This window comes from Desarmillaria tabescens (genome assembly GCF_030435595.1).
Source record: "Desarmillaria tabescens strain CCBAS 213 chromosome Unknown EV420scaffold_29, whole genome shotgun sequence".
Taxonomy (NCBI): domain Eukaryota; kingdom Fungi; phylum Basidiomycota; class Agaricomycetes; order Agaricales; family Physalacriaceae; genus Desarmillaria; species Desarmillaria tabescens.
Window position 1 is genome coordinate 375,657 of NW_026848328.1, and position 26,886 is coordinate 402,542.

Here is a 26,886-nt window from a genome sequence, read left to right on the forward strand (position 1 = left end):
CTAGCTTCAATACGCTCTGAACGACTGTCGCTTGGCCACTGATTTATCTGCAAGCAATAGCGATACGCGACCATGGCCACGAGACACAGATTGGCCACTGCTGTTACCTTTGACAACGATGAAGCTCTTTAATGTGCACTATACTCCACACATGATGCTACGGGAGATGGCAGAGAAGACTTATGCAGCAACAATAGTACTCCTACACCTTCCCCTCACCTCCTGGCGCACTTGTAAGAACGCGTTAGATCATTCCATCCCAACGGAAGAAGGTCCGGTATCTCTTCGGTAACAGGGAGAGAATCTCCTTTGCATCCAACCGCACTGTCATCGGCGTAGGTGAGTACAAACATGAATGTGACGCAGTACTTACGAATAAAGCGTGCAGGTCATGCCGATATCCGGGCGCACCGACGAAATATTATCGATCCACGCGTCACCCGGCGCAAAGGTAATGCACACTCCACCCTCAGTAGTGGAATATGTACATGTGTTCTCAAAGTTTGCGTCTTTGCAGTAATAGAAGCCTGGGTTTCCTGCATTCTGTCCGACGTGAGATGGAAGCATCGCTCAGAGAGAGAACTAGACGTACTGGAGCGCGGGAGGAGATATCAACTGCTTCTGCGGGTCCGGAGCCCATGGGAGCTCCAGCCACGACGGCTACAGCAGATAGGATGAATGCGAGGAGTTTCATGGTAAGCCGATTTCAGCCTAGGTTACTATTGAAGCTACCTGAACTTTATATACAGATGATGCATAAGAGACGGTGCCTTGCTTCGTGCGAGATCACATTTCAAGCCTTTGACAAAACATTACTACTGACGGATTCAATTCATCAATACGAAGGAATTCTGGATAACAGGCAAAAATTCATTACCTCTCATCCGTGAGTGTCTTCGAGAAGAACCCCGATTGACGTATTGATTATAAGCTAGAATTATCGCGATTCCATCAATTATTATGGAAGACCTCGGGAGTCAAAATCAGATGGTGGCGTCCGGCTTGAAGCTCACTCTAAGTGGTTTAGTCCAATCGAATTGACGAATGCTAACTCAGTATATCAGCACGATTCTTCTCTTCACTCAGAATCAAAGCTAGCTAAAGACCCGATGCGTCTATTGGTAGGCACAGTCGGTTCAATAGTGAGAATTACAGGTGATGCCTCTGCACTACGGAAAATACGGGCGCTAACCGCCTAGACTTGTGCTCTTCGGGAGCAGTTGGCACTATTGGATTGCGAATTGTCTGTTAGTGGTCCGGTGCAGGATTCCATTCATCCATAGCCTTATTACTGAGCGTCCGTCCTCATCGCTGAACGAATCCCTGCTGACGTGCTACTTGCAGCTAGAATCTCGCCAGTCTATCAAGTGTGATATCGAGAGCTATGACGGGCGCCTAATGCTACTGAGTTTCAATTCTGGACTTGAGCTCCCAGAGGACAACATGACTTGACCTACATAGCATCTACGAGATTCGAGTCATAAATCGAATGTGGGTAGCTTCGATATGGCACAGTCACTGACAGCGAACTTGACGACGATTCCAAAAACCGCGTTTCTTGGTTAACAGTTTTCTTCGCATAGGATCGACCTTTGATGACAACAAAACATGTATTGGTGACAATAGGCTCTCTGACGCAAACCAGAAGGCTTCAAACCTCTCCACGCTCTCCGGCACACACTTGAAATGCAATAAAAGTGGGAGTCTATCATATATCGTCACTCAGATCTTCTTTATCGTATAGCCTAAGCGCAGCTATAGGAACTGGCTTTATTGGCCCAGTTAATTGTACCGAGCTGTGAATTGACCACAAAGGTCGCCCCGGTACAGTTCACCCCACTTTGAAGAAGCGTGAATTCAACCCACATGATACCGTAGGAAGACTTACTTGTACAGGGTGCAGGCCACACCAGTATCTGGGCGCATAGACGCAATAGCCTTGTTCCAGAACCCCCCCGTCGAGAAAGTGATGCAGGTCCCAGTCTCAGCGGACGTATAAACACACGGGCCATAGAAATTTGCTTGAGAGCAATAGTATGTTCCAACAATCTGTGTCTGTTAACGGATGCTGGGAACTGATGCGTAGCACTTACGGCTGCTTGCGCACTGGCTGCGAGAGCGACGACTGATGCGAGGGTGGAGAGTTTCAACTGCATAACTAGGATGAGTGAGCAATTCAAACCCACGTCTTCTTATAAGAGTATCAATTCCGGGCCCCTCCTGCTTCCTTCGAACCGCGTCCTGAATTATTTCCGTATCGCATGTCATTGTTACAATCATGAATGCAGATCCGAGTCTACACCGCGATACCAAAAACGCCGCTGACTTATGGAAGCTTTGATGAAGAACTGAACACTTTCGCTATACTGATCTTCGTGTTTTAAGAATACAAACTGTAGGAATGCCGTGAATTGGACATCAAATGTTACAATGTCATCGAACATGGTTCGGTAGCATGATTCGGGCGAAATAGAAACTTCAAGTTCTAACGTTCATATTTCGAACGATTCTTAGCGGAAGGACCTTGAGAAACATCCGTATCCCTGACATGTTATGTAGTATAGTTCGAGACCGAATCTTCCATGGCCCCTAGTGTGTATCCGATGCTTGAGGTTTTACTGTACCATTTTCCGAGTCTACACGGTTTATATCTGGATCATGTAATTCAAGTCCATCCAGAGACACTCAACTGGTGATCGTATTTAATAAAATGCAGGTATTTCGCAAAGACAAGAGTCGGCAGTCCTCGATGACACCAATATAACGTAGTACAGAAAGAACCAAGGTCGACTAGTACTGCGAGGTACGGGGCCTACGAATACAAGTCACGCTAGTCAGTAAGAATGTTCCTCTCGCAACAACACGTCCTACTTCAAGAAATGGTCCTACCGCAGATGTAGGACGCGCCGTGTTGTCCCAGCCAACTGTGCTTAAGTCATTGTATCCTTGATTGATATCCAAAGAGGCGCCAACACATTGAACTCCCCTGTAGAATGATAAACACTCATTCCAGGGGTGGCGGCAGAACTCACGGATAGATGGTGCAGATATTTTCAGGATCGTTTTGCACGGACGAGATGGTTTTGTAGAAGGTATCGCCTGGAACGAAGGTGACGCAGGTACCTGCGCCGATAGTAGCATGGGCGCAAATTCCGGTGAAGTTCGCTTCAGTGCAATACACCATCCCGATGTTGCTTGCTTGCTGGTCAATAACATTGTCACGGTAAGTTGCAGTTGCCATGCAGATAGGATTTTCACTTACAGTCGCACGGGAGGAGATACTAGCTGCGGAAACAAGAGAGATAGAGATGAGAGTAAGGATAAGTAACTTCATGGAGAATCGCAAGATGATAAACTCGGTGTCAGCTAAATGACTGGAGTCGTTAGTCTATCTTAAATAAGGGAAAACCTTGCAGGTCGTACTGAAGTATAAGACAGGCGAAATAGAAGGCGCTTACAGTTCGGAAGTTCGCATTAATTTTTTCAACCCTAACGCCAGTGTTGCAAGAACCCCGAGTGTGGCAGGAGAAACGGGATTAGAAAATTAATATGACGGAACGAATGGAACAAAGTCCAAAGAAGAAAGTTATTCTAGATATCAGCGCGTTCTAGAAAGTGGACTTGAAGTATGCATACAATCCTCACAACTGCATGACCAAATTGAGTGAGCGGCTCAAGTTCACGTCTTCTTATAAGAACATCAATTCCGGGGCTCTCCTGCTTCCCTGAAGCCACATCTTGAATTGCTTCCGTATCGCCCATCATGCAGAACATGAATAAAGCTCCGAGTCTACAAAAACACCACCGATCTAAGCTCATGAGGATAATTTAGCGCCTTCGTTATACTGATCTTCCTGTCAGGAACAGGCGTAGGAGCGGTGCATCAAGAAATGCTCAACATAGGTCGATCACATCGGACATGATTGGATAGCATCATTCGGCGAAATGAAAACTTAAAAGCTTAACATCCATATTTAGAACCGTTCTTAACGAAGGGATCACGCGAAGTGGTCGTATGCGTGTTCTGCAGAGTGTTTCGGGACCACAATCGCTTTTCCTAGCTCCAAACAAAGCATTTTCGAAGATAGATACTATACTGTATTCAGATTTCTCAGTGTCTACAATTCACATTTTGGTTGATTCCATCTGTGCCACTACTTAGATGCACACAGTTCAAACCTCTCAATGATGATTACGCAGAATAAAATATGTATATTCCACAAAGACAAAAGGTGGAGCAATGACAACGATATATGGCATTCCATAATGAGCTTGAGCCAACTTTGATTGGAAGATACGGCTCTTCAGCGGCCTGTTGAGAAAGCCATTAAGAGCGCCTGAGTCATACGCTGATTACACGACTTACTTAACTGAAGTTCCTATCGCAAATGTAGGACACTACCGTGTTGTCCCAACCAGTTGTATTCAAGTCATTATACCCCTCATCGATGGCCATAGAGGCACCAGTGCATTTGAGTCCGCTGTAGGATGATAAGCACCCTTCCGATGGACAGAGAGACAACTCACGAAAAAATGGTGCAAGTATTCTCGGGATCGTTTCGTACGGATGAGATAGTCTGGTAGAAAGTATCCCCGGGACCGAAAGTGACGCAATTCCCTGAAGAAATCGTAGCATGGGTGCAAATGCCGGTGAAGTTCGCTTCAGTGCAGTAGGTCATCCCGATGTGGCTCCATTGCTGAAGAGTATCCGTTCAAGTCTATGTTGCCTGACTAAAGTTCGCACTCACAGTTTCCCGAGAGGAGATACTAGCTGCGGCAGCGAGAGAGACGGAGGTAAGGGCGAGGGCGAGTAGCTTCATCGTGAATAACAAGATGACAAAACAGTTAACTGAGTGAACGTCGATATGCCATCTTAAATTTCTTGCAGTCGTGCTATAGCATCAAGACAGGCGAAATAGAAGGCGCTTAAAGTTCGCATGTTTGATTTGATTTTTTTCAATCCAAAGATCAGTGTTTCCGGAACCCCAAGTGGTGACAGGAGAAACGGGGTTAGAAAATAAGGAATGACAAAACGAATGGAACAAGAACCAAGGAGAAAAGTTGTTCAAGATACCATTGCGTCCGAGAACGTGAAGTGTTGCATACGACTCCTCGTCCTTGGCATTTACTACGTGAAAGCTACGTGGAAGTGCCTCTCGGCCTCTGCCCTAGATGCATAGCACTTGTCAGACTTGGTGACCCGTCGAGCTTTTAGTCCGAGATAACAATGACCTGTACATGGTTTTGTCAGCATCCACATAAAGATAGACGATAATGAAACGCTTCATTGGGTAGCGCCAACGTCAAGCCGGGTAGAATTATTTCGACGCGCGCTAAGTATACGGTTAACGTAAGATACCTACACAGTTCATTTGGATGATTTTGTAAGATTTCCGAGCTGGGTGGTGTTTGTTCTTTTCGTACGTAACCGTTCAAGCACAAGTTGAGATGTACCGGCCCGATTTGTCCGATGTCCTTTCTAAGCGTCGCTACCTTCTCAGTTTTGTTTCGAAAAGGACTGCTTCCCTTGAATATCTCCTTTACTACAAGGAAACAGCAAACACTGCTGTATAATTTGTCACTTGCTGGAACTGGTAGATACTGAACATTGAAGGTTGAGCGATGAGGCAAAGCTGAAACCGATATTTAATGCGACTCGAAATTCTTTCTAAATAATTACTTGCTCCTTGATAATTTTCACAGATGCTTTGTAAATTATCTTTCGTTTGAGGTGAGGTGTTTTTATTGAGACTGACGTTTGAAACTTTGAATGTAATTGTTGTAATTGAGATAAGATTTGAAAAAATAAATTACATCTTATCACCTCGGCAAAATGTGACGCATCAAGGGCAGGAGCATGTGTCATGTTCCTTGTCCTATTACTTCCATCGTGCTCACCACGAGAGACAGCGAGCAGCGAGTGAACATGTCGGATCCCTGTGCCTCCTCTTCAACTTCGTCAAAGTACGTCCGTTTTCTGGTGTTCCAGTTTCGCTTTGTCTCACCAGCACAGTCCGGGCGTCTCAAAGATCGTGGACCCAGACACAGGCGTCGAGCTGTACCGGCACACTGATTTGTGGTTCGACGATGGCAGCGTTGTCTGTCGCGCAGAGGACACGCTGTTCCGAGTGCACATGTCGCAGCTCGCTCGCCACTCAGTATGCTTCCGGGATATGTTCTCACTGGCGTCGTCGACTCGACATCCACAGCCCGGGAGCCTCGACGAGATAGAGGGATGCCCAGTCGTCTTTCTGCATGACAAGGCCGAGGACCTGGCTAACCTTCTCGTCGCACTGTACGACGGCCCGTACGTTCGCATGCAGCATATTATCTTTGCTACTTGCTTCACTGCCTTTCAGGAACTTTGGCGATAACGGACAGGATGACTTTCAAAGAGTATCAGGCATCCTACGACTTTCGACAAAGTATATTATCGATTCCCTGCGGGAGAAGGCGCTGGCGCATCTGAGGATCGCCTGGCCTTCGACTTTGAAAGGCTGGGATTGCCGTGAAGACCTGGCGCGGTTGTATGAAATGCAGACATCAAATGGCTCCCATCTTTATCCTTCACCAATTGTGCGTAATTCACCATTTCTTCGTCGTCGTCGTCCTAACAACAATCAAGGCTATAATAAACCTCGCACGCGAAGTAGATGCTCCTTCCCTCCTCCCTCCGGCCTTCTACGACCTCTGTCGGTATCCTTTTTGCCAAATCTTTGAAACCTCCCCTAGTTCTTCTCATCCGTCGACCCTCTCTCTCTCCGACACCCAGCGTCTCTGTCTCGGCAAGGAGATCGCCCAGAACACTATCACCACCCTTATCCAAGCCATGGGTACGAGCCAGTACATTCGCACTCACATTCGCAAGCCCTCCTCTGTCTGCGTTTCTGCTGCAGCATGCCGTAAGGACTTCTCCGAACTCGTCGACCTCGCAACGCAGCATTACCTCTTTGATCGGGAGCGCGGCTTCTGTGACCCGTTGTATGTCGCCGAAGAACTGGGGCAGCTGAAGAGCGCCGAGTTCTCCGAATGCAAGCCATGTGCAAGGTCACTGGAAGCGTGGGCAGCGAGAGAGAGGCAGAAGATGTGGAAGATGATCCCCTTGTGGTTTCGCTTGCAGGAATTTAATCCGTCACCGGCTATGTCTCCCAATCATGATTGAGTTCATTGCTATGCTCTCTGTGTAATAATATGTACTGACTATCTATACCTGTATTTGCATACCACTAATATGGGTGTATCTGACTAATCGTATACTTCCAACTTTTACATGATAGGGTGAAGAAATACGCGGCTCGCTTTCCGATGGCCGTCACTGTCCCGACGAGTATCAGAAATTTACTGCCAAGTGATGACGACGAGGAAGGCTTTCTCGCATGCTTCGTCTGAACAGAACTCTTGGGAACTTCGATGGATACTACCCATGGTCGTACGTCTCATCCCAGTCGCACGTCAAAGGTATTGTAAGTATTTGGGTACTCGCCCCCACGGCGACGACGGCTTATATTTCAAGGGAAGCGGCCTCGTCGTCGCCCCAGTCTTCCCGTGGCCATAACGACAAGAACCAGGCTAACTACTTACTGCCATCGACAGATGCTTCGGGAAAAGTCATTGAAGCAAATTCATTGGGCAGAAAAAGCGTCGTGTCCGGCACAACGGTCCGAAGCTGCCTGTTGCGTTCTCGGTTTCGATCCCCGGTGGTGTTCAAAAGACCCCGGGCCTTCCAGTGCTACGTTGCTTCATTCTGTGCATAATTTTCAAGAACTACGCATTAATCTCTCTTGTTACGCTCTCATTTTTTCTATAGTATAAGTCTTTCTTGTGCTTCTAGCTTGGCAACCATCCACGGTGCCAAAGACACGGTCAAGTCGGAACCAAGGCAATTCGACACACCAAAAGTCTAGCAGCTGACATACAATTACAGACCATCAAAGTTCCATTCTTTTAACCCAAAGTCAAGCGTCATTTCTCGGCGCTTGCGGGTTGACTGACAGCCTAGGTTCACGGAACATGACAAAGAGGCACTAATCTTTTGTTGTGCCTTCGGTACACCCAAGTACTACGTACTCTGACCTTCCACTTCTAAGCGCTTGAGCAAAGTACGCTGTTCCTGGAATCATAGCGTATATTCAAACCACGACTTATTCTGTCACCCTTTCGCTCATATTCATCGCCAAATTTCCGATCTACGCGCGTTCTTTCTGATTGCATTGCCTCCATCGCTGGACAGTTAGCATTCATTTTGCAGAACCGGGATCTGGGTCTGAAGCAATTGCACAATGAAACATACCGCATGCTAGATGACTTCTATTCAGTCTGTCTTGATGCTCTGCTCCCTTATTATAAGGTCATCCGTGACTTAGTTGACAATTTCACCATCTTTTGATACGTGATGAAGTGGTTTGCTCTCGTTCTCGTTTCTGTGTCCAGTGTTGCTGCAGCTAGCATCTCCTCTCGTGCAGCTGTAAGTACAAAATGTGATTCAGGTGGCTGCCGTGACTGACGCCACTACCAATCAGCAATGGGCCAATATCGGGATGACCTACTGTACTGAAACAGGCTACGCCGGTATCTGCACCCATGCTACTATAGGCGCAGGTACCTGCATCACTTTCGGCTCTGGGGATACCTTCTACCAGACTATCTCATCCGTACGAAACGATCCCGAGAATACTTGCACTATTTTTTCGTTAGTCGTCTCGCTGTTCGTTGAAAGGGTGCTTATCATTATTATTCAGCGGACTCAAATGCACCGGTGCCTCTATGGCCATCGATGAGGGGTACAGTGATTTGAGCACAGTCGGATGGGACAATACGGCAGTGTCCTACATTTGCGACAGGAACTTCAGTTAAGTAAGTCGTATCACCAGTCTATAACTCAAGCTTTCTTAATAACGTTCTCCGCAGGCCGTTGAGGCTGCTCATTGGAACGCACCTCTCAGTCAAATCTGGCTCTGATTCACTCTGCAATAAGATAATACTTTGTGGTTACTGCCAGTTCTTGTTTGACGAAATATATGCTTGTGATTCTACGTAATACCCGCTCTGAGGGACAAATTGAGCATCTCCAAATAACCTAGACGCGAGCGAAGACATCAAAATTTCAATTTTAGATAGCATAGTTTGAGGGACATGACATTTCAGGCAGAAACATGCAGCTAATCGAAGAATAACTTAAACACTTCACATGGTCGCTTCCCACAACACTGTCAGTCTTCAACGCACAACCTTCGTATTGTTCCCGAATTCATGTCAGCTTCTATCATTCCCGACGTGACCGGTATACGCTGCTGCATCAATTCCTGGGGAATGATTCTCCAGGTCCTTGTCCTTTATTCTTGACAGACAGCTCAGTCCAACGAAGGCGCTTAACTAGTTCTCATCAGGACTTCCATGTCGAAAGCAAGGTAAAGGTCTTGCACCGTTCAATTCTTGTTGCGAATGACAGACGACACGAAGGAAACATTTCAAAATGCGATTTTAAGTGTTCGTGAGAGCCTAATTTATTATAAGAGGCGAGCTTGGAAAAATCGCTGGACCTGTTCACTTTTTGTCATGCAGTTGAAACTTAGCGCCCTCGCATCAGTCGCCGCTCTTGTGGCCAGCGTACATGCAGCCGTAGGTTCCACACGCTTGCTTTCTTCAATCCACTGAAGGCTCTATGAATACAGACCGTCGGAACATACTATTGCACCCAAGCAAGCTTCCAGGGCGCTTGTGCGTACACCTCGGCTGAATCTGGCACCTGCGTCACTTTCGCAACGGGAAGCTTCTGGAATAACGTTGTCACGTCTATGCGCCCGGATATTGGCGTAGTGTGCACCCTGTACAAGTACGTCTTCCGACGGTATTATGTAGATTGAATTTACAATCCTTCACAGTGGGTTAAACTGTACCGCGACGACTTTTGAGGTCAAGTCTCAGAACAACAATATTACCTGGGCGAATAAAAAAGCCAGTTCTTACCTGTGCACCTAGCCTAGACAGTAAGCAAAACCTGAATGATCTTCAGTATAAAATGGACTCTTACCGATTTTATGTTCTAGTCAGAATATCGGTACTCGATGACATTTCAATATTATTGGTAGTTTGTGTCCGGAGATTATACTTGCCCATACTTGTTGCTGTTAACATCGAAAGGAAATCCCGAGAAAGCTATAGTTAAATTGTCAAATAGGACTATGGTTATGAAAACAGTTTCTTTAGTTGAGCCGTGAAGCCAAGCGCCAGAGGATTTTTAAGTTCGTGGAGAGTACCACACCCTGACCGCGACTCAGACGGGTTCCGTGGAATCATAGACGCCCGTCATTCACCTCAATCTTGTCTGATGTATCGCTGCAGGTGATCCATCAGTCAGAATTCTTCTAGCGAAGTTGACGGGCACTTGGTAAGGGAGCTATAAACGAATAAACTCCATATAGCTATCCAGAACATCAGTTTGAATCAAGTATAGCATGCTCTTGAAGCAACCATACCCGCGCTGGAAATACTCTGCCCAATTCTATCGATTATGGCTAATAAACTAACTCCTTCTTGGCGTTTGGGCTATGAGGCGAATAAAATCAGACTTTCTACAGAGTTGTAACATCGAATTGGATCCACATCATTTGGATCTGATTTTGGGTCGGACGCCACCATCTGATGTCGACGCTCGAGGTATTCCGTGGCTTCAGAAAATGGCGCCTGTTGGAATTAAGCGCCTTTTCTGAACTTGCGAGCAATACGTCAATCGGAAATTTTCTCGAAGAAAGGAACAAACACTTACAGGTACGAAGACTACGGATGAATGAACACAATAGTTATCCAGAATCTCTTCGTATGGTCGTTTTCTGTTGGACAACCTGAGTTGCATGCCATGTCGCACGAAACAAAGCCCCGTTTATTGTGCAGGATTTCCACATATAAAGCATCAGCATCTTCGAAGAGCAACCCAGGTTGCAAAATCAGCTTCCCATGAAACTCTTCGCATTCGTCCTTTCCGCTGTGGCTATCGTGGCTGGAGCTCCTTTGGGCTCTGAACCCGCCAGTACAGTTGACATCGCCTCCCGTGCCCCCGTAAGTCTCGCCTCGTCGAGCATCGATTGACACTACCATCTCACGTCGCACAGAATGCAGGAAACCCAGGTTTCTATTATTGCAAAGACGACAACTTCGAGGGCATCTGCACATATTCCACTGTAGATAGTGGAAAATGTATCACCTTCGCACCAGGTGACGCCTGGTACGATAACATTTCGTCCGTGCGTCCGGATGTTGGGATGACCTGCACGCTTTACTCGTGAGTGTTGGGTCACATTCAAGTTTGCACTCACCGGAGACGATGGCAGTTCGGTGGGATGCGGAGGAACTGCTTTCTCTGTTAACGGAGAGATTCCGAGTCTCCTTGCGGTGGGATGGGATGATTTAACGCGTTCATACAAGTGCGACAGAAGGTGAGGGGCGAGGTGAAGGAATATCGCCCCCAGACGACCTTGCTTGGCTTTCTCTATAGCAACATATCCGTGTGCATACAGTACGAAAAACAAGGGCAACAGTGTTCATTCAACCTGGTAATACTTATTTGATATCAGACCAAAATATTGAAAAGAACTGACAAGGAAGATACCTCGTGGCATTGAAGATCGCCATTCTGATCGTTGAGAACCAGGAATTCAGACGTAGACAGACACAAAACATTCACGAACTGAGGCAACGGTCGAACGCAGTAACAGTGTCCTTCGTCAACTATGGTAACGAAAAGACTTTGTTTTTCGGTCCGGTTATCCGATGGCCTGGGGGCCCGATTCAACGGCAAACTCCGTGTTCGCGAACTTCCCCACTTGCATAATGACTCCGAGCGATAATCCTGTATTCATAGGGCTTGTCGGAACCCTTGGCCGCAAGAGGAATCAAAACCACCCAAGTTAGTTTTCCTCATAAATCCACGTAACTATCGCAGAAATTCTGTTAACCGTAAAATGCGCTTACCGGTCATGATTTTAGTTTATTCTAGGGTCGTAGCAGCTTGCCGTTGACATGAATCTTTATGAAAGACATGGAAGGCGCACGAACATGTTTCATCCTAGGATCTGGATACCCCTCCCGCAGTTTGTATTGGATGAAAACGAAAATGCTTCTTGAGCTCGATGCTACACATTCCTCCATCCGAGCTCGAACGGGGGAACTGCAAAGCAGACGATAAGGCAGGCATTCATTCTGTCGACCATTTCTGAAGCTATCATGTCTTCTGACTTCGTTAAGCTCTTACCAATCTCACTTTCTTCTGGTGTGCCTGCAGTCTTTTGCATCCTGGTGATTTACTTAAAACAATCGGAAACACTCGGGGAAAAGGTTCAGGAACATGATGACATCGATAACTCCGGTCTTCGCAACTGGTGCTTTTCAACAATTTCTCTGAAATTTCGTTCATTGGGTATTTGTCGGTCTAGGCATTTCCCTCAGAACTTTGGTTGATTCTTGTGATTGTAATACCATAACAGACCTGTTGCTTCTCGCCAGCGTAGCATTGCGTCGCTCGTCTTTGGATGATTATGAATCGTCCCTCTTCCATGCAAGCGACGGAAATCGCCGGTTGGTGGCTGTGAACGTGGTTACCCGTCTGCGTTTTCTGGCCGTCTATCTTTTCCTTCGAGCTCACCCTACTCTCAGTATTTCCAAGGAAATTGACTATTCGTGGCGTGTGGGTATCAATGAATACACTTCTGACCGGGAACCTAGGCAACACGTTCTCCCACATGTTGTCTTCAATTGAGAGCGTGGACGTCTGACTCTGGCTTAATCATGAGGCACTTGTTTGGTGCTCATCGTCTCTCGTGGCTTGATCTTATCCTGTGTTGAATTCTCCTTTGTTGTTTGCTTTCGCTCTTGCATCTCTCATTCTCGCGGGCCTGTCTCTTGCTCTGGCATCTTGGTGCCTGCGAAGTGGGGGATTTGTATCATCCTTTGAATTGGGCGCCCGGCTTAGAATGGTATCCCAGCGCTTATTCACATCAACGCTTGGACATCTGACTCCTATCTATTCACACAGAATCAGTACTCGACAACCGCTTTCTTTTTCTGTCAATCAGCCTGAGTTTAAATAGGTCTCCACATCATCTTTTTTTAACCCACTAAAAATCTTTGCTATCATGGCGTACCGCAACCTACCAGATTTCTATCCTCAGCCGTGCGTCCCGGCCTACCAGGTTAGCTGATTTATGCATCTCTTTTCTTCGCTCACACCTCGTTTTCTATTCCAGGGATTGGTTCGTGTCATTGACATGAATCACCAGATGTACGGCGCAGTCTTAACAGTCGACAGCAAGTTGACGAGATTGGTTGTGAGTCTCCTGTTCAGTTCCCTAAACATTATCTGAACCTCAGCCAGGACGGAGACTGGGTCTACTTGATTTGGTGGCCAGACAATACTCTCAACAAGAGAGGATGGTCTTTCAACAAGAGCCACACGACTTTTGTGCACGCCCAGTTGGAACCGGTTGAACATCATCGTAAGTAGATCATTCATTGTGGCGCACGATCCATTTTATCGTTCTGTGATTAGGAAAAAGACTCTCTCACTGGTAGAGGCTGCGCACCTGTTATCGTACCATTGTACGTTGACGTTATGTGCTACTTAGTGTACTATACGTTGTTGGTGTACTAGTGTTTATGCATGCCCTAACTTATATTTTTATGGTGAAAACACGTGAGGCAACAGAGGCAAATGTGGATATGGCTAAGATAAGTAAGAGCAATCGCCGTGGTCAAGTGGAGATTCAATCTATCACTAGTTGGCTAGTTGGTTATATTCGATATTTCCTTCCGTTTTCTTTCGCTCGTCTTCCCTAACGAAGATTAGTTTAAACTTTCCAGAAGGATGGTAAAATAATGTATGTAAAATCGTAAAGGTCAAATGAAGAGGGAGATATTCCACTCTTTTGATTGATGCCTGAAAAGATCACCAAAAATAGTACCTACGCTCAGCGTAAGATTTGATCATTATCTCTATGGAACCAACCAGAGAAGCCTTGAATCGGGACTTGGACTGACTTTCAAGTTGAAACTTAGTTATTCATCAATGAATCCCAGTCCCCAGTAAAGAAAGAGACGTCGACAGCTCACAACTAAGGGTATGGTATGCATGTTTCTCCTCCGACAACGGTTTACGTCAATATGAACCATTACATGGAATTCTGCAAGAATCAAAATCTTTGGGTCCCCCTCTACTACAAACGGCCGATTCTGCTATACCTCATAAAATCCTCTTCCAATAGACAATAAGTTCCAGAACACCGGAGCATAGAGAATTGACTACTGGACTGAAAGAGAAGGTACTATCGGAACTGGTTCACCTCTGGCAGGACGATTTGAAATGGAAGTAGACCTTCAAGGCCCCATTAAATAGCCATAAAGGGGGCCTTGGGGACCCCCCTTCACTACGACGTTCCACCCTATTAATTCGAATTGGGAATTTCATTCAAACCCATATCGGGATCGACCATCCGTCGACCTTCTCCGCGCTTCGGACCGCCTGCGGTCGTGCGCGCTCCCATGCGCTTGTACACATCAGAATGCAGTAGTTAAGCCGTACAATTGGGCGTGTGTAATATATCATTGCCTCTCTATTACGTCCTATTAAGTGGGCTGTGTTTGCGGTAATCTTTTGACCTTCCTTGACCTTCCTCTGCTCTCGCGCGTCGCTTCCGGGATGTAAATATTTTGGATTGAGCTAGGGTATCGCAACAACAGTGATAAAAGTACATATGCATATGTTCCAAGCTTCCTCGGCCCGTCTGTATCATCTTCTGGAACTTCTGGGAACGTCGATGTCGATCTTCTGGCTTTGGGCTTGCCGGACTTATTCTTGTGCTCGAAGCATCCGGGATTCATCCATTTCTATGTATACTAGCTTCTATTGTCGATACGCAATGCTAATATGTATCAGAGCATCCCACGTACCCCACAAATGGTGAACGGCGAGCCCCAATGACGTTTGGAGATCGATCATTTCTGTACCCCATATACTAACTGTTCCATATCTTCACTGCGAGCATATATTATCATGAGCAGAATGCATAGTTGCATTCAGAATATTATGCCTATAATAAACAACCCTGCAATCCTGTTGAAAGCTAATGTTGCTGTTTAATGATGAGAACTTGGATCCTTCACAATTTGTTACTTTAGTTCACGATTGTACAGGAAATGACAGAGAAAGTTGTTCTAGCTCATTCTGGATCCATTCATCATGGGCAAGATGTCAAGAATAACCAACCATACTAATTCTCCGGAAAAGTTGAGATCCCAAAAAGATACACAATGTTCGTTCTCCGGGTCATTGAAATGATTGAACCTTCTACTGCCCGGAAGGACTGATAGCCCCCGAGTTCCCGTCCGGAATATTTGATACAGCCTACACAGATACATGGAAAATGTATATAACGAATCAATTTGTGACTTATATGACAATGGAAAACGGAGAAGAGAAGTACAAGGCAAGTGGTATCAATAGCGGCAGTTCAAAGCTGGAAGGTCACTGCGGAAGCTCCCAAAGACGCTCCGGAAAATAAGTACAAGTGGGCCGTGGATTGGGACATTTGCAGAGGACCTTCTGTTGATGTTATTGGTTGAGTTGTAGCTAAATTCTAAAAATCTATCGCTGGGAAGCGACCCGTGAGAGCGGGGGAAGGTCAAAGAAGCTCGAAAGATTACTAAAAACACAGGTCACGGGCAAAGATTCAACAGAGAAGCAACAGTATATTATCGTCTTTGACTGTATGCCTTAACTACATATGTTCCGATGTATACAAGGGTACGGGAGCATGCACGACCACAGGCGGGTAATGTGCAGGCGGTCCGAAGCGCGGAGAAGGTCGACGGATGGTCGATCCCGATATGGGTTTGAATGAAATTCCCAATTCGGATTAATAGGGTGGAACGTCGTAGTGAAGGGGGGTCCCCAAGGCCCCCTTTATGGCTATTTAATGGGGCCTTGAAGGTCTACTTCCATTTCAAATCGCCCTGCCAGAGGTGTGTTGGCCTCCGTATCTGGGGGGGAGGGGGGATATTATCAGTGGATAACCTCATGCACGCCTGGCCGGCATGACTCCAACTGTACGGGATGTAAAAACAGTGAAGCTTTGTCCTGAGTCACAAGGGTACTTTCGTATACACTGTAGGCATATTCTTTGCAGAAGACGACGTTCCATCATTATCCCCATTACTACGGAATCGCGATCCCGACTCGGGGCCGTCCAAGATTTGCGGTCCGTGATGCTCTTAAAATACGGCATGAAATATCCGAGTCGGTAAGCGAGATTGACAAGCCCTTTGGGAAGAGGATCTGCGCCGCTTAGACCGTAAGCGATAGGTATGCAAGCAATAAGTCGTGACCGATAGATATTGTTAAGTTAATAGTACAATTGTGTATACATTAGAGAGGGATTCCTGCGAGGACACGCTGGACTACAGCATCAACGACCAATCCACCAAGGATGAGATTACCAATGGTCGGCGTTTGCAGGAAAAACTTCATGCACTGCCTGGGTTCGTCAATGTCTGTCACAAGGAGTTCCTTCAGTAAGATGAAGGCTGAGAGAGCGACAGCGATATAATAGGCAGTGCCTTGGCCGTTCAAATAACCAGCCCATGACATCAGAGCAGCAAAGCCAACGGTGGTAGTGGAACAGATTGGAATAGTGACTTTGCCGCACAGGATGGCAAGTGACTTCATGCCAATTTTGACGTCGTCAACTTTGTCCTGGTGCTGATATACGGTCTCGTATGTGACGGTCCACATTGTAGCGCCAAGATATGCAGCAGTGAGGGCGTGGTAGGGAATTTTGCCGTCAGTAGTGAGATCGGCCCATCCCATGTAGACTCCAATGTTGAACATCAAGCCCTGGGAGTGAAGGTTAGGTTGCGGAGTTCTGCGTAAATTAGAGGTACTTACCAAAGGGATGGGGGCAAAGTACATCCAGCGTTTGCAAGTGGGGTACAGCACGTACAACGGCCATACATACATGGAGATGCGCAGACTGGATAGTGCACAGATATGGTAAGCATAAGAGAGCAGTATTAGAGCGAAATACTTACGCATCAGGGCTCAGAACCTTGTAAGCCAAAAAGACACCAATCACGACTTGGAGAGCGAAGAACAACCAGGCTCGCTCGATGCTGATGGCACCTCTGGGGAGAGCCCGGTTCTTTGTACGTTCGACGTTTGCGTCAATATCGTAATCAAGAATGTCATCGATGGTCATGATCTGAGATAAAAGATGAGATGGGAAAGACAGCATTGGAAATTCTAAACTCACCAAGCATTTGATGCCGACACAGAGGAAAAAGTAGACGGCGGCCCGGGTAAGGCATTCCATTCCCGTTAGCTCGGGGTATGCGTGGTAAACCATCGCTAAAGACCACGCTACGATTTCCCCTTAGTGACGGCATAATTAAGACACAAGGATCCACACTCACCAACTGGTAGAAACACCGTCGCACATCCCATTCCGTTTTGAAGACGGCAGAGTTCCCAGCAAGCACCAACCTCAGTCCGAGTCGGTGGTGCAAGGAAGGTTTTGACACTCGAGAAGATTGAGGCAAAGTCTGAGGTGATGGTCTCCCTTGGACCCTTATTGGAAACCAAAGAGGCGGAGGACGGTTGTAGGAGAGTGGTAGGGAGAGCCATTGTAAGAAGCTGAGCAGTGGTAGAAGACTGTAGGATGCAGAGAACCTGGTCTCTTCCTGTCTTCACGCCCGTCCCTATATACCAGTCACACGCAAGCGCTTCGTGCCATTTGGCCGTTGGAAGGCAAACTCCAATAACGAAAGCAGGCGCAGGAGCGACGCTCAGCTAAGGGCAACGGCTGCTCGTCAATGAAATTCGATCGAGGACCGCCTAAATCTCAGATTCTTGTGATCGCTGGAATATCATTGGTCGATCTCGTCAAGATTTTTCCTCATGCGGTTACGCCCGCATAAGCGACCCTGTCCGACTCGCACACAAGCGGTGAGAACCAAATGGGGAACCGTCTCGTCATAGGAAAATCCCTCGCCGCACGGCGTACGAGGCCAAATGCGCCTTGAGGACACAAAGAGAATATTATCAGTCCCCTGCGGCTCTGAAGCATGTTTTGTGTCAAGCGCAAAGATTCGGAAGTAACGAAGAAAATTTGTAACTTGAGGGGTAGATGGACCCATTCGAGGCTAGCCGTGTTACAGGTATTTCAACGTTCCAGGAAGAGAAAGCTCTAGATATAGAACATTCAATCGAGAGCGGGTTTCCTGTGCGGACGAAACGGCCTAGATACTTTGCTGTAGGTCCCGTATGAATATCATTTCGACAGGCAAAATTTATATACTTGCCAGTCATTCTTCTCTCGTCTGGAGAATATAATATTAATAATTAATTTATCCAACAGAGGTGGTATATACCTGAGCCAGTAACAGTTTGGCAAGGACCCCAACTCTCAAGGCTTTGATTCGGATGACGCGGGAGTCCCACACGTAACCAGAACGAGATGGTTACGGTCCACACTTCGCTACATGCGAAATTGATCGCCGATGGATGATGGCAGCGAGAAAACTTGGAAGACGATGAAAATCCAGTTGAAAAGACTTTTATTTGTTTCTGTTACTTTTCCATGAATGTATTTCCCGTTTCGTCCGAGTTGCGACACAGCCACTCCAGCTCGTTCTCAGTTCTCTTCAAATTCGAGGCTCTTTGCTTTGGTCCATCTTTCTTCCTTCAGCTCATTCACGATCACAAAGATCGTTGGTGCACTGCCACCCGACTCGGTGCCGTCGACTAATTGCGGTCCGGGATCAGGATGGCATCCGAGTCGGTAATCTACCACTGGCCATATCGGGTCGGGTCGAGTCCTCCAAGTTTGACACTCGCAGCGAGGGGCGCAATAAAGTAAAAAGCATCTCTGTGTGTATGTTATTCCTTCCTCCTCCTGTATACATGCAGTCACAGTCGATCCAACTCAACTCTTCGCGATCTCCAAAATACTGAATGGGGAAGTATCGGGACCTCAACGAATGGGGGTATACGTTTGCAGTACAATCTCGATTATAATGAAATTCCAATGAATGATTTTCTGAATTCACCTCGGTCCTCTGGAAATGCGTTGTCCGAATTTCGGAACGGCGTCGATATTGCCCACTCGATAAACATGATGGATGGCGGCTGTGAAAGTAATGTGCGTATTAACACGTGGAACAGTAGTAGCTCGTACGACAAATATTGAAACAACCAAATTTCTATCTGACGAAGGAACCACCAAAGACACTTAATGAATGCGTGGCAGAAATAGTATGTTCTCTGAGGGCATTCACAATAATTCCATGAAGCATTGTTTCTACTTACACACCAACTTCGCCGGATCCCATTTTATCTCCAAGTGCATCCAAGAGCCTCTTCAGCTCCTCCGCCTCCTTCGTCAGCAGTGACACTTCGCTTTCTTTCTCTTTCTCTTTCCAGCTTAGATCCTTCACCGCTTTACTGACAACATCCGCCCAAGTGACCCCGTCCTTGGCCAGCGTCTCGACAATCTGGTCTTTGATGCGCCTACACGCACCAGCACCGTCATACCCAAAGCCCGTATATACCTGTACCAGGGACGCCCCGGCCTTAGCGTAGTCCAGCGCATCTTCTCCAGAAGATATACCTCCACACCCGATGAGAGGTATACTCTCCGGAAGATGCTGTCGAAGCGTCTTGAGTGCAGACAAAGAGAGCTCTTTCAAAGGAACCCCGGATAGTCCCCCAGCTTCAACTTTACTCGCTGTAAGACATGCATGAGATATACGTTTAAATTACAAAGGCATCACTGACGGTGGTGGAGTGAAGATGGTCGTGAGATAGTCGTGTTGCTCACGATGACACCATCAATACGACTATTTCGTAGCACCTCTGCCATTTCGACGAGCTGCGACTCGTTGAGGTCCGGAGCTATCTTCAAGATTAGTTTGGGTTTGGGAGTAGAAGTCACAGCAGATGGAGGGAGGTTGTCCCGGGCTTTTGTCACGCCCTCAAGGAGTGTCTGTAAGGTATCGCGACCTTGGAGACCACTATCGGAATTCAATGAGTGTGTCATCGTTAAATTGAAGCAAGCCTACCGTAACCCGGGGGTATTGGGACTCGACACATTGACCACCAGTACATCGGAATAAGGTCCAAACATGCGGACACCATCAACAAAGTCCTGTATTGAATCTGCTGGTGAGGTCTTGTTTTTGCCAAGGTTGACAGCTAGGACGGATCCAGAGCGAAAAGACGCGGTGTCATTGTCCTCCAGCAGGAATGTCGGTATACGCGCTCGTATCCGGTTTAAGACAGATATATGCCCTTGTGAAGGAAATCCATAGCGGTTTATAACTGCAGAATCTTCAGGTAGATGGAAGAAACGCGGCCGGGGGTTCCCTGACTAGCTCAGTATTAGAAGATGGCAAGGAAGATTGAACAGTCAACGTACCTGTGGACTTGGGGTTACACTGCCAACCTCCACCCAACTGAATCCAAGATCAAAGAGGCCTTGCAAATTGTTAGGAATGGAGACGCTGGAACGTCTGGCAGCGTACCATCTATTGCCTCGCCATCCTTGTCGAAACCAGCTGCAAGACCGACCGGATTGGATATTGATTTTCCCCAGAGCTGTTAATTTTTTGTGTCATTGCAAAAATATCAAAACAGAGCGCAACGCACCTCGAATTTCAGTCTCTCGTCGTCTGCAACCACGTCCTTGGGCCCTAGTCCACTTCTCAGCACTTGCACGGCAAACTTGTGCCCTGTCTCCGGATCCAAAGAGTACCTCAGAAGAGGCGTCAAGACATAACGGTGAATCGCAGAACGCGAGTCGAAGTAGTATACCGCGAAAAGACCTGCTGAAATGGCGAAGACGGTCGCATACAGACCCGTACGAACGGGTGATTGCGGGACAGTGGAAGATTTGGTGAACAGGCCACGGCTAGGAGTAAAAGGGCGAATACGTGCAGGCGATGACAATGCGTGCGACGCTACTCGTCGCAATGCAGCCATGGCGAGCAGTACGCCGTCGTCGTCGTGGTAAGTAGAGAGGTGAACGGTGCCACGTCGGGCCGGCACCGGCGACGGCCGAAGGAATTTCCCCCATCCGCCGTCATCTCGCTTCAACTCCTCTTGTGACTTGTCGCTTACAATGAGATAAATTCAGAGTCGAACACAATTCAGATCGATAGTCTTGCAAATATCGCTCGTCGATTTGGATAATCAAAGTCACATCCATCGCAGCATACCAGAGATCGTAATGCCTAGACGACCCCGAGTTGGGTTCACATGTTGGTGGCCGCGCGAGTCAACGCCCTATAAAGTCCACGATTTCAGACATGAAATAAAATTCCGAGATAACCACGATCGTGCAACAGCAATGTTCTACCAACGAGACGCTCAGCAACAGGGGTTTCGACGTATAGTTGCTAAAATTCGTCATGGCTTTCGAAATTACCCGGTGATAGATACCATTGGTCGCTCGTCCAGCGTTTTTCGTACATTATCCATGTTTAGAAGGTTTTGTTTCTTGAAACTACGTAAACCTATACCCAAGAAAGAGTCAGGTACTGTCTGGAGTATATGGCAACAGGAAGACCATACCCAGGCATTAACATTTCCCGCAACCACTCGGTATTATTAAGTTCTTGGATCAACGCAGACATTCCGTCTTCCATACTCCCCTGGCCGCCCACGCCACCGTTCTCATTAGTATTCCCACTCCCGTAAGTGAAATGAAGAAAATATGCCTCGCTTCCGGACTGTACTAGTGGGGTGCCAGTTGAATGAGTCGCCTCTGAACTATAATCAAAACCCAAAGAATCGTATCCGCTTTGTTCTGGGGCAACAGATGACTGTTGGTTATAGCCATGTCCATTCGCTTCTCCACCTATGTTCCTGGGTATGCCTATATTCTCCCGGGAAACTGTCTGCGAGACTCCGAAAGCCGTTCTCTGGTCGTTGCGTTGGTACTTGCCCAACATGGTAGCCAAGAATCTGGCATACAGTTTCGGGGTATGGCGATCGTCTACTGCGATATCGGATGAGCTAAATTTCTCAATCAAGGTCCCGATGAGAACCATGCTCTCGTCTCTATCAGCATTATCCAGGAGGGACGAAAATTCCGGTCGTAAGAGCTGTTAGTCTCATTAAGTTGGCGAAAATCGAATTAATGACACAGTACGTACCTTGAACAGGAATACAGCTGCGAATCCGATACACATGAAATGATGATCTGGAGCATATCGCATAAATCCGCTAGGCGCCAGATCCTCGTTTACACATCTGATCACAGATTTGGCGTATTCGAGGGACTGTCAAATGCATCAAGGACCTGATCCAAAAGAAAAACGGAGGATCGAACCTTGCTAAAGAAGTAATCATACCACGTTTCTATACCTCTATGAAAGACTTGATGGAAACCAAAAGAGAACATCACCAGCTTGAAATAGGCTACGTATCTAAGCGCAAGCTTGTCTTAATGTTACGTCTGGTCTAGAAAACGGTTCTGAACTTACAGGTATAGCTGGCTACACTTGAGCATAGCTCCACGGCGGAATCCCCCAGCCCTGAATTTCCTCCTCCATTCCTCCTGAAATATTTCTAGCTCCGCATCATATCTCATGGTGACGACCCGCAAGTTTCCCCTCTCCGAATGGATCAATCTGCTCTGCTTTGACAGCACCTCATCATGGAACCTTGATATGATGCGCAAAAGGGCACTGTACCCGCACAGGTGCACATCAGAGTCAAGATTATAATGGGATTGTTTATACCACTCCTCCGAATGAATTATCGTCATATCTTCTTTTATTGTCCAAGGCTTTCCAAATTGTATCGCTGTCCCTCGATCGAGGAGAGAACATGATTGCCAGATACGATCTCGGTTGAGTGCTTCGCGTTCCTGTATCTCGTTCTCTGGCTTCGCTGTTGGTGTTTGATACAAGTGAAGTGCAGTCGCGATACTATTGAGAAGTCAGAAAATAAGACAACAGGATACGTTGAGCGTACCTAACTGCCAGACCTGCATATAACCAACTCTGATCCCTATCCCAACTCCTTTTAGGGACGGCATATACACTCATCAGGATATAAGCCTGGCATAGCTCGATACTTTTCATTTCGTCTTGGATGAGGACATTTGCGGCCGAATGTTTCGCAAAGTGCATGGCTATCGGGTAAATGTTCGACTTCAGGGGATGATATCGAGACGATATGGCACAGATGACTGTGAAGAGGACGGGGCATCGGGCCAAAGTCGATTTTGGAGTAAGCAAGATCGGATCGAGGATGGATATGAAGGGCTACATCATATCATCAGCGTACCTTACAATCAAAACGAACCTGTGCTTCTCACATTGATATATTTATAGAAGCTTCAAATCGAACCAAATCAGAAAAATGCGAACGAAACGGAGACCGAGGAGCCTCACATGTCAAACAATTGTTCAGCGTCTTCAAGTGTCACGAGCCCGAGAGCCAGTATCTCTGAAGAATTGGTTCCCTTCCAATGGTCCAGATTCTAGACACATCAGTGTACCAAATAGAAACGCGATAACGATGAAACGAACCGGGTTTCGAAGAACTTTCTTGTGGCTCGCAAGCTGTGCCGCGCGGAGAATTTTCGCGTTCCCCTTCCTCTCCACTCCGACTTGTAAATGTCAAATCTGGGACGGGTCCGACAGGAGCGTGTAAGGACTCAGTAAGCGGCGTCTGCATCTCTTCGCAGTCCCGTGCCTCTTGATTGCTATAGACAGGTAGGTTATACCGCTGATCATGCAGCCATTGACCTGAATCATATTCCCCGCCCGCTTCATCGATGCCTTCACGAAGACGGTTAAACGAGCTTCCGACATCTGTTTGTACAGCGGACTTGAGGCGACTGAGCCAGGCAAGGACATTAGGATTGTTGAGGTCGGAGGGTGACACAGATTTGAGGTATTCATCAATTGAATGAGGTGTCGTAATGTAGGGATTATAAAGCTGCTTGAGGAGACGCTCGATGACAGCATCTTTCTGCCGGATTTCGGCTAGAAGGCGCTCGCGCTTGCTGTCGTACAATTAGAGTGTGCAGCAATGTTCATACATGGATGGCTTACTAAACCTTTGGTTTCGGGGCTTCTACGATGCAACGGTAACCTTTGGGCTTGCATCGCTGGCATTTTTTTTCGCCGGGTGCAAAATTGCACTTCATTTTGACTTTTTTGCACCCAATACACGCACCCGGTCTGCGTCTAAGGGCGTTGTCGCCATTGCGATTGGAGCTTCCATCCATGTCCCTCGTGGGTGTGGGCGTTGTCTTGTCTGGAGGCGTCTTCTGTGGCTGCTCCACTGACGGAGGAGCAGCCTTGATCGATGGGAGGCAATTCTGATACATGTTGCTCATCATTTGGCCGTAGCTATTGTGCCTGTCTCGTTGCATACCAGGCTCTATTGGGCGTCGGTCATTGACTTGTTGAATAGGCCGTTGCTGCATTTGTCTGTAATCATAGAAGTTAACGCGCTGTTGGTACCATTGATTGTAGACATCGTGAGATGGTCGGGAGAGCTCGACGCTGGCACCATAGAAGGATGGTGTTAGAGTGGGAGTGGGAGTACTCATCGTGACAGTGAACTATTTTTCTTGATGCATGCGTCTTGAGAGTCTGTTCTCATCGGCGAACTTGAACCGTCCGAAGCAATTACGGATTCTGCGACTTCCGGAGGCGATGGGGAACAAAGCCACTTGAAAGGATCCTGGCAGCTTCCACACAACAATAAAAAGAAGAATAAGAGGTGGACAAGGTGGACAAGGTGGACAGATCTAAACTGATGCAACTTTAATTCCTTGCACTCAGTGTATAGTTAAAGGGATACCGTGAAGATTTTAAGGCCGCTGGTCATACGACAGTACTAGGCAGTGTATAACATTGTGGTTCACTCAGTTCGTTCCTGAGAGAGATCGTATCGGCACAATAATCAGTATTACTTCCTCGACTTGGCAGTAATTGGTGTGATATTAACTCACCGTTTTCGCTCATATATTCCTCCTCGTGATCAAAAGGCTACTAGGCTATGATTCTGCCAAAAGCACCTTCAATCAATGGTCAAAGAAGATCGGCTTTCCGGGCTATCTCGGGAAGCAACTATGACGAGGAAGATGGCACGGCATAGTCTGACCGTTATCGTTAAGCGCCAGGTGAACAGAAATAGAAAACTGGGAAGGGTGCGATCTCCATACGGAATACTAGCCCCAGAAATCGCGCAGACATTAGAAAAACTGAGAGCTTAAATCATTAGGTAATGCATCTGGTGCTAAGAAGGAAGACCAGCAATGTTCGCAGGGAGCATCACGAAAATCCCGAGAACGTGATGTTCATGAAGACTTTTCAACCTCCGCGACCATAGAAAATAGCTCGAAAAGAGAATGAAGGATGAGCCGAATAGCCGAGATCAACACGCTTCACATGCCCACTGTCATTAATGCAACAGCCCTGCATGTAGTATTGATTGAAGGATATGTTCATTGTCGACCCCAGATTCGCGGCATTCGACCCTGAGAGTAACTTGAGAGTGTTCTCAAGTTCAGCAAGGCTTTACAGCTGAAACCAAAGGATCAACTGTTTGAGGGCAACACTTTCGAGAGTTCATTCATAGCAAGATAGTCCGCCGGGTATGCTGCTCGGTATGCGCGGTATGCGTGGTGTTGGTACGGCGGCAGCAAAAGGTCCCAATCAGTCGGCCTGGCTGCGCCGCATCACGGCCCCCGGTCACTTATGTAAGATAGTCCAAGGCGTTAAGTTGGCCAAAAGTTGAATCCGACTCGGAGTCGTAATACTTTCTGCTTTCTATGTTGACGGTCACCGAGTTGTCGACTCCTCGCAATGCTTAGTTGTTTAATTTAAGGGCGTAGTATGACTAGACGTAGAAAAAAATGTTTGCTCAGCTGCAGCTACACGGTCGCGAGCTCACATTTTCCTCTCGTCCATTACTAATGAACTACCATCATTTATATTGTATTGAGTAGGCTGATCTACTAGCAGACCTCAAGGAACTATGAAATAAGTTGTTCCATGTCGACTTTCAAGCAAATGACATTGGAGGATCAAAAGTAAAGTCTTACCCGTGTCAGGATCTATAGAAAATGGCTTAAGCGCCAGATGATGCTTCGGATTGTATCATACGTGCGCAGTATCTTTATCTTCCAGGCAACCTTTCAAAGGTATGGCCGTTCACTAGTTGACAAAGGACTTTGGGAGGTGAGTCCGGTAGTCTCTATGACCTACTAGTAACAGAATTTTCTCAGCAAGGAGAAGACTATCTCCCGACACTTCACCCTGATCCCATTTGGAACAAGGATTGAGATTCCTTTCAGTCATCCAGTAACGAAAATATCATTTCAGGTAATAATCAAGGATCAAAAGGTCAGGGTCTTCCCGCTCATATTTCCATATTATGCTCAAGATCATCCTCATCCTCATGAATTTTCGATTATGGAGCTATCATTTTGACCCGAGTCCATTCCCACTGGCCCACTGGCATCATATCTCAAATGACTGAGATGGAATGCAGCGAGTTGGCGGGAAAGCCCGAGGTAAGAGAGGTCGCAGCGGAGTTCTCCCGAATCGGCTCGATATAAACTTAACAGACGAAGAGCTAGAGCGCTGCAAGCTGGAGAAGGATGGAGACAGTCAAGACCCAAAAGTGAAATTCTTATCACAGTCCTGGACGCACACGCAGACGACAGAGCACGGCAGACGGACATAGACACCAAACAGATACTATAGGAGGTAAGTACTAGCAACCAGCAAGGTTAGATCAAAAAGATCACAGCTACAAATATCAGGGAGTACACCGGTTGGCTAGCAGCAGGCCGTTAGGCTAAGATTTGGGTGACGCTG

The 26,886-nt window shown here is 47.0% G+C and overlaps 11 protein-coding genes across 11 annotated transcripts; 4 read left to right on the forward strand and 7 right to left on the reverse strand.

Moving 5' to 3' along the window:
- Positions 1-14: 14 nt before the first annotated feature.
- Positions 15-709, reverse strand: EV420DRAFT_1557756 (uncharacterized protein). Its single transcript, XM_060473702.1, has 3 exons — positions 593-709; positions 374-543; positions 15-324 (listed from the first exon to the last, which is right to left on the reverse strand). The coding sequence occupies exons 1-3, from the start codon at positions 692-694 to the stop codon at positions 216-218; spliced, it is 381 nt and encodes a 126-aa protein (XP_060328291.1). The 5' UTR covers positions 695-709; the 3' UTR covers positions 15-215.
- An 847-nt stretch (positions 710-1,556) lies between these two features.
- On the reverse strand, positions 1,557-2,200 carry EV420DRAFT_1557759 (uncharacterized protein). The gene is made up of 3 exons (XM_060473703.1): positions 2,094-2,200; positions 1,889-2,049; positions 1,557-1,839 (listed from the first exon to the last, which is right to left on the reverse strand). The coding sequence occupies exons 1-3, from the start codon at positions 2,154-2,156 to the stop codon at positions 1,746-1,748; spliced, it is 318 nt and encodes a 105-aa protein (XP_060328292.1). The 5' UTR covers positions 2,157-2,200; the 3' UTR covers positions 1,557-1,745.
- Positions 2,201-2,640: 440 nt separating this feature from the next.
- On the reverse strand, positions 2,641-3,360 carry EV420DRAFT_1749758 (uncharacterized protein). The gene is made up of 4 exons (XM_060480297.1): positions 3,263-3,360; positions 3,033-3,202; positions 2,872-2,986; positions 2,641-2,812 (listed from the first exon to the last, which is right to left on the reverse strand). The coding sequence occupies exons 1-4, from the start codon at positions 3,332-3,334 to the stop codon at positions 2,666-2,668; spliced, it is 504 nt and encodes a 167-aa protein (XP_060328293.1). The 5' UTR covers positions 3,335-3,360; the 3' UTR covers positions 2,641-2,665.
- A 1,006-nt stretch (positions 3,361-4,366) lies between these two features.
- On the reverse strand, positions 4,367-4,820 carry EV420DRAFT_1481950 (uncharacterized protein; the record flags this gene model as incomplete). Its single annotated transcript, XM_060469828.1, has 3 exons — positions 4,367-4,481; positions 4,528-4,697; positions 4,749-4,820. The coding sequence occupies 3 exons, from the start codon at positions 4,818-4,820 to the stop codon at positions 4,367-4,369; spliced, it is 357 nt and encodes a 118-aa protein (XP_060328294.1).
- Positions 4,821-5,870: 1,050 nt separating this feature from the next.
- On the forward strand, positions 5,871-7,278 carry EV420DRAFT_1557765 (uncharacterized protein). Its single transcript, XM_060473704.1, has 4 exons — positions 5,871-5,964; positions 6,014-6,307; positions 6,360-6,576; positions 6,626-7,278. Exons 1-4 carry the CDS (start codon positions 5,927-5,929, stop codon positions 7,160-7,162), a joined length of 1,086 nt encoding a protein of 361 aa, XP_060328295.1. The 5' UTR covers positions 5,871-5,926; the 3' UTR covers positions 7,163-7,278.
- Positions 7,279-8,392: 1,114 nt separating this feature from the next.
- On the forward strand, positions 8,393-8,853 carry EV420DRAFT_1481952 (uncharacterized protein; the record flags this gene model as incomplete). Its single annotated transcript, XM_060469829.1, has 3 exons — positions 8,393-8,464; positions 8,487-8,689; positions 8,739-8,853. 3 exons carry the CDS (start codon positions 8,393-8,395, stop codon positions 8,851-8,853), a joined length of 390 nt encoding a protein of 129 aa, XP_060328296.1.
- A 702-nt stretch (positions 8,854-9,555) lies between these two features.
- EV420DRAFT_1481953 (uncharacterized protein) lies at positions 9,556-9,978 on the forward strand (the record flags this gene model as incomplete). Its single annotated transcript, XM_060469830.1, has 3 exons — positions 9,556-9,618; positions 9,672-9,832; positions 9,882-9,978. The coding sequence occupies 3 exons, from the start codon at positions 9,556-9,558 to the stop codon at positions 9,976-9,978; spliced, it is 321 nt and encodes a 106-aa protein (XP_060328297.1).
- Positions 9,979-10,723: 745 nt separating this feature from the next.
- Positions 10,724-11,571, forward strand: EV420DRAFT_632860 (uncharacterized protein). Its single transcript, XM_060482875.1, has 3 exons — positions 10,724-11,055; positions 11,109-11,278; positions 11,328-11,571. The coding sequence occupies exons 1-3, from the start codon at positions 10,954-10,956 to the stop codon at positions 11,434-11,436; spliced, it is 381 nt and encodes a 126-aa protein (XP_060328298.1). The 5' UTR covers positions 10,724-10,953; the 3' UTR covers positions 11,437-11,571.
- A 4,801-nt stretch (positions 11,572-16,372) lies between these two features.
- Positions 16,373-17,786, reverse strand: EV420DRAFT_632937 (UbiA prenyltransferase family-domain-containing protein). Its single transcript, XM_060482876.1, has 5 exons — positions 17,455-17,786; positions 17,295-17,401; positions 17,074-17,243; positions 16,931-17,015; positions 16,373-16,879 (listed from the first exon to the last, which is right to left on the reverse strand). Exons 1-5 carry the CDS (start codon positions 17,663-17,665, stop codon positions 16,412-16,414), a joined length of 1,041 nt encoding a protein of 346 aa, XP_060328299.1. The 5' UTR covers positions 17,666-17,786; the 3' UTR covers positions 16,373-16,411.
- A 1,292-nt stretch (positions 17,787-19,078) lies between these two features.
- EV420DRAFT_632983 (uncharacterized protein) lies at positions 19,079-21,095 on the reverse strand. Its single transcript, XM_060482877.1, has 6 exons — positions 20,687-21,095; positions 20,563-20,635; positions 20,457-20,515; positions 20,101-20,408; positions 19,817-20,052; positions 19,079-19,766 (listed from the first exon to the last, which is right to left on the reverse strand). The coding sequence occupies exons 1-6, from the start codon at positions 21,017-21,019 to the stop codon at positions 19,345-19,347; spliced, it is 1,431 nt and encodes a 476-aa protein (XP_060328300.1). The 5' UTR covers positions 21,020-21,095; the 3' UTR covers positions 19,079-19,344.
- Positions 21,096-21,552: 457 nt separating this feature from the next.
- EV420DRAFT_1645493 (fungal-specific transcription factor domain-containing protein) lies at positions 21,553-24,608 on the reverse strand (the record flags this gene model as incomplete). Its single annotated transcript, XM_060477787.1, has 9 exons — positions 21,553-22,143; positions 22,195-22,320; positions 22,371-22,467; positions 22,525-22,971; positions 23,018-23,310; positions 23,364-23,382; positions 23,440-23,528; positions 23,558-24,056; positions 24,106-24,608. The coding sequence occupies 9 exons, from the start codon at positions 24,606-24,608 to the stop codon at positions 21,553-21,555; spliced, it is 2,664 nt and encodes an 887-aa protein (XP_060328301.1).
- Between the last annotated feature and the right edge of the window lie 2,278 nt (positions 24,609-26,886).

Coding starts and splice junctions, on each gene's coding strand:
- EV420DRAFT_1557756 (XM_060473702.1), bottom strand. CDS start 694: ATGAAACTCCTCGCATTCATCCTATCTGCTGTAGCCGTCGTGGCTGGA. Junction 544..592: donor ATATCTCCTCCCGCGCTCCA/GTACGTCTAGTT, acceptor CACGTCGGACAG/AATGCAGGAAACCCAGGCTT. Junction 325..373: donor ATGACCTGCACGCTTTATTC/GTAAGTACTGCG, acceptor CGCCGATGACAG/TGCGGTTGGATGCAAAGGAG.
- EV420DRAFT_1557759 (XM_060473703.1), bottom strand. CDS start 2,156: ATGCAGTTGAAACTCTCCACCCTCGCATCAGTCGTCGCTCTCGCAGCC. Junction 2,050..2,093: donor CAGCCAGTGCGCAAGCAGCC/GTAAGTGCTACG, acceptor TAACAGACACAG/ATTGTTGGAACATACTATTG. Junction 1,840..1,888: donor GTGGCCTGCACCCTGTACAA/GTAAGTCTTCCT, acceptor GCTTCTTCAAAG/TGGGGTGAACTGTACCGGGG.
- EV420DRAFT_1749758 (XM_060480297.1), bottom strand. CDS start 3,334: ATGAAGTTACTTATCCTTACTCTCATCTCTATCTCTCTTGTTTCCGCA. Junction 3,203..3,262: donor GTATCTCCTCCCGTGCGACT/GTAAGTGAAAAT, acceptor GTTATTGACCAG/CAAGCAAGCAACATCGGGAT. Junction 2,987..3,032: donor AATATCTGCACCATCTATCC/GTGAGTTCTGCC, acceptor ATCATTCTACAG/GGGAGTTCAATGTGTTGGCG.
- EV420DRAFT_1557765 (XM_060473704.1), top strand. CDS start 5,927: ATGTCGGATCCCTGTGCCTCCTCTTCAACTTCGTCAAA. Junction 5,965..6,013: donor TCCTCTTCAACTTCGTCAAA/GTACGTCCGTTT, acceptor TCACCAGCACAG/TCCGGGCGTCTCAAAGATCG. Junction 6,308..6,359: donor GTCGCACTGTACGACGGCCC/GTACGTTCGCAT, acceptor ACTGCCTTTCAG/GAACTTTGGCGATAACGGAC.
- EV420DRAFT_632860 (XM_060482875.1), top strand. CDS start 10,954: ATGAAACTCTTCGCATTCGTCCTTTCCGCTGTGGCTATCGTGGCTGGA. Junction 11,056..11,108: donor ACATCGCCTCCCGTGCCCCC/GTAAGTCTCGCC, acceptor CACGTCGCACAG/AATGCAGGAAACCCAGGTTT. Junction 11,279..11,327: donor ATGACCTGCACGCTTTACTC/GTGAGTGTTGGG, acceptor AGACGATGGCAG/TTCGGTGGGATGCGGAGGAA.
- EV420DRAFT_632937 (XM_060482876.1), bottom strand. CDS start 17,665: ATGGCTCTCCCTACCACTCTCCTACAACCGTCCTCCGCCTCTTTGGTT. Junction 17,402..17,454: donor GACGGTGTTTCTACCAGTTG/GTGAGTGTGGAT, acceptor GGGAAATCGTAG/CGTGGTCTTTAGCGATGGTT. Junction 17,016..17,073: donor AAGGTTCTGAGCCCTGATGC/GTAAGTATTTCG, acceptor TGCACTATCCAG/TCTGCGCATCTCCATGTATG.
- EV420DRAFT_632983 (XM_060482877.1), bottom strand. CDS start 21,019: ATGGCTGCATTGCGACGAGTAGCGTCGCACGCATTGTCATCGCCTGCA. Junction 20,636..20,686: donor ACGAGAGACTGAAATTCGAG/GTGCGTTGCGCT, acceptor AAAAATTAACAG/CTCTGGGGAAAATCAATATC. Junction 20,409..20,456: donor GTGTAACCCCAAGTCCACAG/GTACGTTGACTG, acceptor ATACTGAGCTAG/TCAGGGAACCCCCGGCCGCG.